General features: G+C 40.9%; 1 protein-coding gene across 4 annotated transcripts in view; it reads left to right on the top strand.

Moving 5' to 3' along the window:
- Nucleotides 1-12,496, top strand: part of C1H4orf33 (chromosome 1 C4orf33 homolog) — a 120,304-nt gene that overhangs the window by 80,755 nt on the left and 27,053 nt on the right. For all 4 annotated transcript variants that reach the window (XM_075199856.1, XM_075199845.1, XM_075199867.1 and 1 more), the window contains exons 8-9: nt 3,976-4,156; nt 5,889-5,949. In XM_075199856.1, the coding sequence (XP_075055957.1) occupies nt 3,976-4,156; nt 5,889-5,949 (242 nt within the window). The remainder of the gene's footprint in view (nt 1-3,975; nt 4,157-5,888; nt 5,950-12,496) is intronic.

Raw genomic sequence — 12,496 nt, 5'->3', positions numbered from 1 at the left:
ACGGTTATGGAATGGTCGGGTCTTCTAAGCATTTTTAAAATTATTGTTTCAAGTAAAATGTCACAGGCTCTGCAGTCACATTTGGTGTACATGGTCAAGGAGGGTTTCTGAATTTTGCCTTGTGTGCTTTGTGCGCCTTGGCTCCATTGTAGTCTCTGTCTGATCCAGTTGTGACTAATCATCATGAGGCATGACCAGTCCTGGTTCATAGTATACTGATTGGCTGCATTCTGATTAGTTCGCCAATAAAATGGTTGTCTAGGCTAAGTATAGGTGATTGATGCTTTGTACAATAATTCTAGGAAATAAACCCACTTCTCCTTAGGTATGATGGAATTAACATACCTGTAGAATGTAATATCATTCTAGTAGCTTTTTTCTAAGTGCCTCACTTCATAACTTTCAAACAGATCCATGGGCAATTCACAGGTGGTTGGAAAGTCTTCTGCAGAAACAGTTTGATCTTCAATTAACATTCCACAGACCAGAGGAGGGAGTAGCGACTGCGAGCAGTGGGCCCTGCTGCAGGGAGGCGGGGAGGAGGGGGCCCCCGACCCTCTGCCATGCAGAGGGCCCCATTATCTCCATGGGCCTGGGGGAAGGCACCTGCCGCACAGATGGTAGTTCTGCCACAGCCACAGACACATGAATGCCAAGAATGTCTAGACTGAATTGATAGTATATTTTCCATCATGTGACCAGAGCTTGTCATGTGGGCTCTACATAGAACATTCCCAGTCCCCACAGTGGGATAAATTTAGGAACCCTCATAAGTTGTGCTAATAAATAACGATAGACCCAGCTGTACAGAACTGTGAACTGAAATAAGCACCAGGGGCCAGATTCAGTAAGGATCTTAACTTCAGAAACTTCTTATTTCAGTCTCCTGGACAAAACCATGTTACAATGCAAGGGGTGCAAATTAGTATTCTGTTTTGCACATAAGTTAAATACTGACTGTTTTTTCATGTAGCACACAAATACTTGATAGCTTATTTGTACACTGAAATTTAAAGTTGGTATTTGTGTGCTACATGAAAAAACAGTCAGTATTTAACTTACGTGCAAAACCGAATACTAATTTGCACCCCTTGTATTATAACATGGTTTTTTCCAGGAGACTGAAATAAGAAGTTTCTGAAGTTACGATCCTTAATGAATCAAGCCCAAGATGTTCACTAGGTAAAACAGTAAATTATAGTCTTAGAACTGGCTTACCTGCATGCAAAAAAGCAAAACAATTGTTTGTTTGTTTGTTTTTGTAAAGAACTGTTTTACCTTCTTGTGAATATTTTAAATAGGTCACTAAAGTCTGAGGGGAGGTAAACCCTGGTGATCCAAATTATATTATGTCAGCTGTGTAGCAATAGGGATCATACCTGTTTCAGCTCCAATCGAATCCAAAGTCCCTGTTTCAGAGCTCAGGATGCAGTTTTACTGATCATTTATCTTGGAAACTTGACCTCGGGAGCACCAAAGCGGCATGTTCAGTAGTGGCATGGACCTCTTTTAATAAATCATTGCATACTATGCCCTAATTAGTAAGGCTATATCCTCCTGGTCAGGCCACATTTGTGCTCCCATGGTCTTGATTTTAAGGAAGAAACAGGAGGATTTGTAACTCTAGTAGGACAGCTACAACAAATGGTGTACAGATAAAGGGGTGCACAAGGGACAAAAGAGAGGCAGAAGGGGACGGTTTAAATGGGAGCACAGACTGAGAGTACAAATAAGAGACAAACAGAGCAAGACACCAGAGCCTAGGGCAGGGGCGGACTGGCCATCTGGCACTTCTGGCATTTGCCAGAAGGGCCGATGGTCAGTTGGGCCGGTCCGTTCCCCTGCGCAGCGATCATGTGAGCATTTGTATACTCACATGATCGCGTCCAGGGCAGTCAGAGTCGTACAGCCTGTCACTGACAGGCTTCCTGGTGGCTGGCTCCTCCCCAGGAACCAGCCACCAGAGGAAATGTGTCGCGCGCAGCGCTACATGTCCTGGCCGGGTCCTGCAGCTGTCAGAGGAGCGGACAGCAGAAAAAGGCAGACGACAGCGGAAACGAGTAGAGACATGCAGGTGAGTACAATAAAGGGGGGGAGGAGGATTGTACATAGAAAATGGGGAGAAGTGAAAGGATGCCACGGTGGGGGAAATAAGAGACAAGACAGTATGCCACTGGGGGGGGGGGGGGGGGGATAATAAGAAACAGTATGTCACTGGGGGGGAGGGAATAAGAGACATGACAGTATGTCACTCGGGAAGGGGGGGGGGGAATAATAAGAAACAGTATGTCACTGGGGGGGGGAAATGAGACACAAGACAGTATGCCACTTGGGGGGGGGGATAATAAGAAACAGTATGCCACTGGGGGGGGGAATAAGAGACATGACAGTATGCCACTGGGGGGGGGGATAAGAGACATGACAGTATGCCACTCGGGGAAGGGGGGAATAATAAGAAACAGTATGCCACTGGGGGGGGAAATAAGAGACAAATATCATTTGGGCGTACTATTGTACGAACTGGGGCACTATTGTGGCATAATATGTTTTGGGGGCTATTAATTGAAAGTGGGGCTGTTTGGGAAAAAAATAACGTCTATTTTTAAATGTGAATAGGAATTATTTAATGACAGTGATGGTTGTGGGAAATAGGTATATTTCTTAAACGTAAATGCGATTTAATTTATTGTTGGGGTTGTTTGGAGGGAGGTATATAGGTTTATTAAACGTGAATGCTAGTATTTTAATGTTTAGTCTGGAGGGAGGCCTAATTATAAAACATGGGTTGCATTGATTAAACACCGGGGGGTAAATGTGTCATACCCCGGTTTTCTCAACTCGCGGGAGATCGGCATCTTCGCAGCTTAAATTTAAAACGGCGCTGCCTTGTAAAGGGAAACCTCCCTTTACAAGGCAGCGCCGCTTTAAATTTAAGCTGCGAAGACTACGATCTCCCGCGAGTTGAGAAAACCGGGGTATGATACATTTACCCCCAGGGCTGGTTGGAGGTTTCTAAATTACATGTACCCATTTTTTTTTTCAAAATAGGGCCTCCAGCATTCGAGGATCCAGACAAGCAGCTACTAAAGACACCAGCAGCCACAGGTGGTGAAAGTGACAAGAACACTGGTGGGGAATTCCCAAATTTTGGTGACTGTCTCGTTTAGTGAGATTTGGTCCGACTACAAGGACAGTTGGGAGGTAAGTCCCACTTCACACTGTACTGCTTGTGAAGGCAAAGCTGCGTGCAACTAACAGTATTGCACACAGTATTGCCTGTGTATTTGTCTAACATTTTGTCTAATATGATAACCATGTTACATAATAGGGACCCCCTGTCTTAAATACCCCGTGCCCACCGAGCGTTAATCCAGCTCTGGTTAGGAGGAATGAGCGGATAGCTGCTCCCAGTCCCTGGACAGGACACAGCCTGCAGAGCAAGCCGAGGAGCTCTAAGTCTCACAAGATGTGGTAATCTCGTGAGACTAAGAGCTTCCCTGCTCACTCTATGCTGATGGATGTCAGCAGCACCAGAAGCATAGATAAGTACAGTGGGCTGGGGGTGTCATAATGTGTCTGGGGAGATGGCGTGATGTGGATGGGAGGGTGTGATAAATGTAATGTTTTATTATAATGTATGTATCAATGCCCCATGTTGGCCACACCCACACCACAATGTGGCCACGCCCTTTTCGGCGCCGCTGCTATGCGGCGGCACACAATTTCTTTCCTACTGGGCCTCAGGTGGGCCTGTGTAATTTAAATGCCAGGGCTGATTCTTAGTCCCAGTCCGGCCCTGGCCTAGGGTATTAGCATGCTTCCATATTAAATGTTACTTTATTGCTTGTAATTATGCATTATGGTTGTAATGCTGCTGTGTGTTGTTTTCTTATTTTGTTATTGCCTGTTATTTATAAAATAAACACATGGTTTTAAAATAAAATCCGTGAATTAATGCAAATGGATTTCATACAGCTAACTTATAAAATAACTACAACATGGGATAGCAAAGAAGTATTACATGAGCCTGTGACAATCACTTTCAAACCGCACCTGGAAGGACTACTAATGGAGGTTACTTCTCTGTTCTTCAATGACCCTCCAGCGCCACCGGGAGAACCTGGAGAACCATTCAATGGTCTTTGGGATTATGAAGGTGAGTTGAATTTTGTTCTTTTATTATTCAAAAAAAGAAAACGAATTCTATTAAATCAAGCTTTAGTACAATTATTTTGCTTTGTTTTTATATTGGCATACAAAGGCATAGCTAAGGACCCCTAAGTCCTGGTATAAAGTATGAACCGGGGCCCCCATAAAACAACACCTACTCTCCAATTGCAACCTGAACCCCTAATAACCTAAACATAACACCAACCATGTCTCTGGACTTTCCTATCTACTTACTGCTCTGCTTATATCTTGTCGTGGTTCATCTACTCCCTCTGAACCTGTGTCTCACTGTTCAGTCATTTTGCCCTTTTCCCCCCCTACTCTGTCTGTTATTGTTCTCTCTGTCCATTTGTTTAATATTTGTCACTGTCCCTTTGTGTTTATTTTGTATTATGATGTATTTGTAGCGTTCCTTTGTTCTGTGCATTCCCTGTGCCACCCCCTACTGTTGTATAGTTGAGCTGTGCTTCAGCTTCTTTGTTGTATGTGTGTCTCAAGTCCGAGGAAAGAATAATAAAAAAATGTGCTAAATGGGGCTTGCTGCTATATTCTAACAACAGTCAGGCTCAGCAGAAATAGAGTAACTATATTATTGCTTTTCCAACTGTGTATGCCAAGGGTGCCTAGGTGGTCTTGCTGCTGGTAGAACAGGGAGACAGGTGCAGTTGGTTCATGCGGTTGCACTGAGCTGGTAAATATGGGTGTCACAGCATGGTCTAGCATGGCCCTGTGAACCTCAAGGGTCCAGACACAACTGCAATCCCTGCTTCTATTCTACTGTTGCCATTGTTTAGTCTCAGCATAGTTCTATTTATTAATATTAGGGAGAGGTGTCTGGTTACTTATTTTATGAAGGTAAATTGAACCATAGTACATAAGCGGTATACATATTGTTCCTTAACAGGTTAATATGATTGCTTGGCATAATGAATCTACAAAACATAAAATGATTTTTCAAGAAATGATATTTGCTGTACATTCTCCACTTTTAGTGTATAAAAATGTCTATCTCTCCAAGGATACAATACTCAGAATCAGAAGAAATACACAGGTGCATTATCAGACATTATAGACATTTGTGGCTCAAAAAGTGACTTTTCACAGCATGATTTTCCTGTCAATTTATTTATGGTATTCTTTTGTGTCTAAGGCGAACAAAGCAGATGATACAGTTGAAAAAACTTTGCAAATATTCCTTCCTTTGTATTGTATTTGTGCAGAAAAGTATGAGTTAATTTAACCTTTTACCTATTATAGAAATGTAAGTGCCATCTAGCGAGCGCTTGCACATCGTCTGACTACAAATTTTAACCACAATTTTTAAATCGTGTCTGTGTTTTAAGGTGTCATTTAAAAAAAAAAAATTATATATCCTATTTAAAGCATATTTACCTCTCAAGTATTATTGATGGAAACCACTGACAGAGACTGGTGAGAAAGTCAATAATTCCAGTACCCTAAGATGTCACCAGCATCGTCTGGATCCCTACACAGTAGAAGAGCAACATATCACTGTATCTTCATTATCAGTGTATCTAAAGAACAGCAGTTCAATCCAATAACTGTGGGTATCTCTGCACCACATAACTTCTCTCTCTTACCATCAAAACAAAGGCTTTTACCAAAAATGGCATCTTCCCATGTGTCACTTAAGCTCCATCAAACCAATAAATGTTCATATTTCTGTCCTTTCACAGTTTTCTTTTGCTTTTTTGCAGTGGTTGAATCCTTTTTTCTGAACAGCAAGACCACTCAATATCTGGAAGTAGAGCTGTGCCCGTAAGTACATTTCTGCCTTTGTATAAAATCATTTGTGATGAAAACAATGACTTAAAGCCGACAGCACTGAACTGTGAATGCTATAGACATTTAGCAATGGAGCAGGTACAAAATTGACTGTAAATGTACATAGTTTCTATAAACTGTTAAGCTTTGACAGACCTGACCCTTTGTCAATGTAAGTCAGAAAGAATGACTCTATTTTACACTGTCAGTGAAAATCAGCCAACAGGGAAGCATTTTGGATTAAGACATGTTTTAGTTGGCTGATGTACAAGCGAGCGTGAAGTCTTTAAACCTTGCTACTGAGAAAGACTCTGAATGACATATACACACGTCTTTATCCACGCGCGGCAATGTCTTTGGCAGCCAACTGTTGTAAATGTTGATGTTTTAGGGAATAAGATAGTGGTTCTGAGTAAGACACTTTCCCCTCTGTGTGTTTCTGTTTTTACTTTTCTCCCCTTTATAGGTCTCTCCCCTGTTTTTACTCCATTTATTTGCCCTCTATATTTTGCTCTTTACCATCATCTTTTATAAAAGTCATGCCTTTACTTCTTCTTCTTCTTCTTCTTCTTATTATTATTATTATTATTATTATTATTATTATTATTATTATTATCTTTTTTTTTAAAGATCTCCAATTTCATATTTTTTTCACTGAATGCTCCTCCCCATAGGCAAACCGAGGGGCGTTCCTAGTGCCTGTAAACCCCCTCCAAGCCTGGGGCACTGTATAATTGAGGTGGCTGGACCCTGCCCCCGCATCACACGGCTCTGCTTAAAAAGGGAGTGCTGCATGCACCTAACAGTAGTGCACGCAGCATTGCCCTTGTATATTACGGTGGTAGGAAGAGTTGGAGAGCAGCCAAGCACTGTCTAAAATTATAGCCACACCCCCATGCATGCTGGTCACGCCCACTGGCGGCGTGGTGTGGAAACCCCGCTCTACAAATCCTGCGTCTGCCCCTGCTCCCTATACTCTCTTGCAAAACAGCACTCAGCTCTCAATCAGGGTGTCAATTGGAGCTGATTAAACTGTTTGACAGTATTGCAGACTGCTCCATTTGACATACTGCCTTCTGTACCAGTAACATTAAAAATAATACAGCCTGTAGGGCCTTGGAGAATACTGTGAGCAGGTGGCACTGGCAGTTAGGTATTTCCAGGGGCCCCCGGTATAGCAACTTCTTGAGTTCCCCTCCCTAGGCACTGAATGGATTGCGGCAGGTTAGTGGTTCCTCCCACTAGCCAGGGCCCCCAGGCATGCCAGGGACATAGCACATTGCATCTGCCCCAATCCCCCTCCCACATACAGGTGCTCTGGATTAAAGCTGATCTTATTCATTCTTTTCCTCTGAATTTCACATAGTACAGCCATGTACTAGCACAGTACATTGCTGAGGTCCAGATAATATCAACTTCTTGGATAGAACACTGGTTCTTCACTTGGGTCGCACAAATGTTTAGTCTTTTGAGATGCTCGTAATAGAGTACATAAGGATTCGTCACTATCTTACTTACTGTGACTGAACCAAATGTTTAAAATCTGCCCAGCGTGCAGTCATCAAGGTCCCAAATTGAGAACCAATGAAGAAACACAGAAAATGTACAGTATATTATAGTGCTTATAGGTTTTGTCACATGTTAATGGAATAACTGTTACAATAAAAAAACAGTGAAGTCAAAAGATAAAACCTTTGAATATTTGCAATCTTAAAGTGGACCTTAGCAAGAAAAAAAAGAAGTCCATTATGAAGAAAAGTCTTTGTTTTCATGTCTGGCTTGTTTGTATGCTTGTTTTTAGTTTAACACATTAATGCAATATTCACACACAAACTAGAACTATAAACAAGTCTTTTTGAGAAGGACCTTTGTTCCTAAAATAAAAACCAAACTCTTTTGGTCAGCAGAGTCTTCTCTTCATGAAACAAATTTATAAACATAAATTATTTCCAAATCAAGAGATTTGTGAGCTCCTCCCAGATTTCTGAGGGTTATAAAGCCATTTCTTAAGACTTTGGCCTCCATCAGTCCACACCTAGCTGACCACATAAGTACTTCTGGGTCTGGCTTAGGGGCAGCGTTGTGTATAAATGTTGCTGCTCTATATATCACATAAATCCGGTGAAACATGTTATTATTATGCCTTTCCGTATATATATAGAATAGTGGGGTAGTATGCTGTTATACTATGTGAGGTAAATGAAGCTTATAGTAAGACAAATCCTCAATTACAACTGTGTTGACTATACCCAGAGCATTAAGGCACAAGTAATAGGTTCATCCATGAACAGTCTTTTCTGGTCACTAGATGAGATGACATCCCAACTAACATATTACCAGATAACATGTTGATAAGTCTTTGTCACAATGGATAAAAAGAATACTCAATGGGGAAAAAATTCTGGTTACGACAATAACTGTTCACTAATCAGAGCAGCAATTAATGTTAAAAAATAAAAATAAAGTTGTTGTCGGTGCTTATCCTTGAAATTGCATAATTGTGTGTATTTAGTAAACTGAAAACAAGAGTTATTGGTTCATATTTTGACATTTAAGCCTGCATCTCAGTGTCAATGAGTGTCACCTAATGCTCCCCTTAGTGAACGATGCAATGGGGGCAACTAAATTCATGGCAGACAAGGTAACAATAGCATCAGTACCAGCATTCACATCAGCTGTATTAACATGAGTATTACAATTAGTGTGTCAATATGTTGCAAGTTCCAGTCCTTTTAATCCATTTTCCTCTGTCTATGAGGTTTAGAGGCCTTCACTCAGGACAGGAAGAGGTCAGGGGAGAAGGAATGTTCTCGCAAGAGCTTTTGGCCCTTTGTCTGAACATTGAAGGAAGTTCTTGAGCATAAGCCAAAAAATACAGCCTGTCTTTGCCTATTAAACTGGGAGTGGCAGGTATGTGCTCACCTCCACATTTAGAACATGTGTGTTTTTCCTGAGTGCCAAGAGTCACTTGTGCAGTGGTGTAGGACCAGGCATCCCCATGTATAGACCCAATGCACAGTACACTTTTCTTAGACACCACTTTTGGTGACATAAGCCCTTTAATACCAAGGTGTACCTGCCTCACATTGTAATATTTTTCCCTGAATATCCACCAGGACTAGAATTGACAGGGGCTGTGGAATGACAATTGCTATGGTAAACATATCCACAAACAAACAGTCCATCCATGGACCTTTGTCTTTCATGAGACCTTCAAACCGCATGACTAACAGGTAAAAGACTTCAGGCCTGAACTGACAGATTCAGGTTCAGAAATGCATGGAGCAAAGAATCTCTAATGGCTTCCGATCAAAAGCACGGACAGCATTGCTGGCTGGGCTTCACCCAGGCCTTTGATCTGGCTGATGCACTAAGATCCAAAACAGCCATTGGTGCCTCTCTCATCTCATTTCCATTCACAGGTCTCCTGCAACTGGATTTTGGTTAAATCATAGGAGATGGATTGACCAGAACTGTTTTTGTTGACAAACAGGTTACCTCATTTGCAAATATAGCATTCTCAGCAATTCAGAAAGCAATTGCCATTGTGCAAGCCCTATATAGGAGCCCCTTCCATGCTATGTATGGCTGAAGTCCATTAAGGAACTGCTCCAAAACCACAGCCTCTGCAATTCTCGCCACTGTATGTACCACTTGCCAGATCTATTTGTTGGCATAATCAGTCAGACACTGAGCTAAAGTCTGAGGACTGTCATTCATTGAGAATACTTCCACCCTAAAGTGCTACTGTTAAATTCTTGGGGTTATAAAAAGTCAGTCCAAGATGGTGGTCTAGACTATGTGGAATCTATTATGGTCTTGTTTGCCAGATTTGCATGAGCCACTTGCCAGTAACTCTCTCGATTATAGTCAGGAAGAGGTGGCGATTATTACTCTCAATTACTTTAGGTAAGAGAGCAGTAATAGCCACCTGAGAGGTCAAGACCAATAAACTTGTTTCTTCTCTGAGTTGTTGGACCCTTTGACCTGTTGGACCCTTTAATGCACAGCCTGCTCCTGCTGAAACAGTAAGAGTAGTTGATGTGTCTGCTAATTCATATGCTCCATCAGGGACTGCTGGAGTTCTGTGATTGACGTTCATAATAACATGCTTGCCAGCAGGACTTGACTCAATCGTAGTTATGTGAGGGAGGGGTGAAATTATCAGACTCAGGGGTCTATTTACCAAGCATTTTTCCTGTGGTAAACCCCCGAAAACACCAGTTTTCGGGGGTTTACCGTGAAATCACTATGTACTATTGAAGCATCGCAGCAGATATCTCAGATATCTGCTGCTTTGCATTTCCTATCGTTTTTCTGAGCACTCCCCATAACAGTGTATGGGAAGTGCTCAGAACTGCTATGTATTAAAGGCTAACTAGAGAAAATTTTCTCTTTTTTTACATGTTAATGTACGCCATCTGAAGCTGGCGTACATTAACATATCTGAAAACTTTCGCGCTGTCCAGCTCTACTCTGAAGAGCAGAGCTGGACAGCGCATTTGTGGAGGGATCATGTGATCCCTTCCTGTCAATCATCCTGCAGTTTGCCGGCAAGGATGTTACTGCGCATGCACCAACTATTCAGTCGGTGCATGCGCACTAACAAAAAAAGAAAAAAAAAAAAAAAGAGAAGATCATCGCAGCCTTGAAAAATGAGAAAAGACTGCGATGATCAGGTGAGTCACTTCTCAGGGACAGCAGTCTATCGGCACTGCTGTCCCTGAGAAGTTTTTTAATACATAGCTGTTACTTTTCAATCCTTATCAAGGAGATAAGGATTGAAAAGTATCAAGTGAAAAAAACGAAGGGTCATAAATAGACCCCTCAGAGTTCTTAACATCCATATAGGAATTAGCATAGCAAAATTATTCTAAAAACTTTAGTTCTAAACACGAGAACATTTAAATGAACCAAATAGAGTTGGGGATGCCACAAAACAAAGGAAATTATAGGTTAATCAGTTTAAAATATTTCAATAGATACCACACCCCTCACTGCTTTCATAATTTGATAAAGTGTTAGAAATGCGTTATTTTAATTGCTTTCTTAAGGGACAGGTCATTTGGTTTAAAATTGCATCTTCCCATACTCTGACCCCAAAGAGCATTGTTAGCTTCTATCCACTGTACAGCTATGACTCAGTCCATTTATATCAGATCTCTTGTGCATGTGCAATGTGGAATACGGGGAATGTAAAAGTTGGCTTCTGTTCATTTATTTAGCAGCAGCCTCTGGCAAATCTCTAGGCTGATATGCATAACAAAAACCAAAGCATAAAAAGACATTTTAGGCCTCTAGAGATTTAGCTAAACATGTTTAACAATCTGTCACTGGACAGTTATCACTTTTACCTACACCAAACCACATACATATTTGTATACAAAATGGCAAGAGACACTCACAGTGTCATCTAATTTTCCGCTAGACAGTGGTACATATATCTTTTATCCTGCAACTAAGAATGGAATGCGCTGGGTACACTATTTTATTGTTAATTTCCAATTTCTACATCTCTTCCTTCTTTGCTAGAATATGCTTTGTTTTCATAGGGTATGTGCTGCTAAAGGCTTCAAACAGAGTCAGGTTGCCTTAGACATTCTGTTGCCTGAGGTGTCAACTATAATTGTGCTTTTCTCAAACAAATATGCACAAACTGCCATAAACATTTGTATACAAAATGTTTTTAATAGCGTAAACCAATTTTGTTACTTAAGTCATTATTCGTTATACCAGCAAGCCAGAAATCACTAATTTAATCTTTAACAACAGTGAACAGTGTTTAATACCTAATTGCCTGTAAATTGTAGTAAGTGTGGATACAAAAAAAATTGCCTGTCCTGTCCAACACCTGATTGGGAAGATTCAGATGACATCCAATAAAAATTATTATTGCAGTTGGCCATCAATCAACTGCAATAGTTGTGCCCCATTGGCCTAAACACCAAACAAATAGTTATGTTTGATTTGGCAACATGTGTGGGCCCAGATTGTACTTATATATGCTTGATTCAAGCATATGGGTCTAGGTGCTTATGGTCAGCGCATAACTTAGGGCCTGATTCATTAGGGATCATCTTAACTTAAGAAGTTTCTTATTTAAGTCTCCTGGACAAAACCATGTTACAATGCAAGGGGTGCAAACTAGTTTTCTGTTTTGCACATAAGGTAAATACTGACTGTTTTTTCATGTAGCACACAAATACTTGATAGCTTATTTGTACACTGAAATTTAAAGTTGATATTTGTGTGCTACATGAAAAAACAGTCAGTATTTAACTTATGTGCAAAACAGAAAACTAGTTTGCACCCCTTGCATTGTAACATGGTTTTGTCCAGGAGACTTAAATAAGAAACTTCTTAAGTTAAGATCCTTAATGGATCAGGCCCATAGTTCATATATAAACTGGGCCATAGATAAGAGTAAGATATCATATTCCTTGTGGCTTAGTTTATCCTTCTTCAAATAATTTTTAATTTAATTATATGCATAATATCTATTGTGGCAATGGGAGTGGTTTGCCACAGGCCTCTAATAGTG

Source organism: Mixophyes fleayi, chromosome 1 (genome assembly GCF_038048845.1).
Source record: "Mixophyes fleayi isolate aMixFle1 chromosome 1, aMixFle1.hap1, whole genome shotgun sequence".
NCBI lineage: Eukaryota > Metazoa > Chordata > Amphibia > Anura > Limnodynastidae > Mixophyes > Mixophyes fleayi.
The sequence above is the reverse complement of the archived record's forward strand: the minus strand, read 5'-3'. Positions and strand labels throughout refer to the sequence as shown.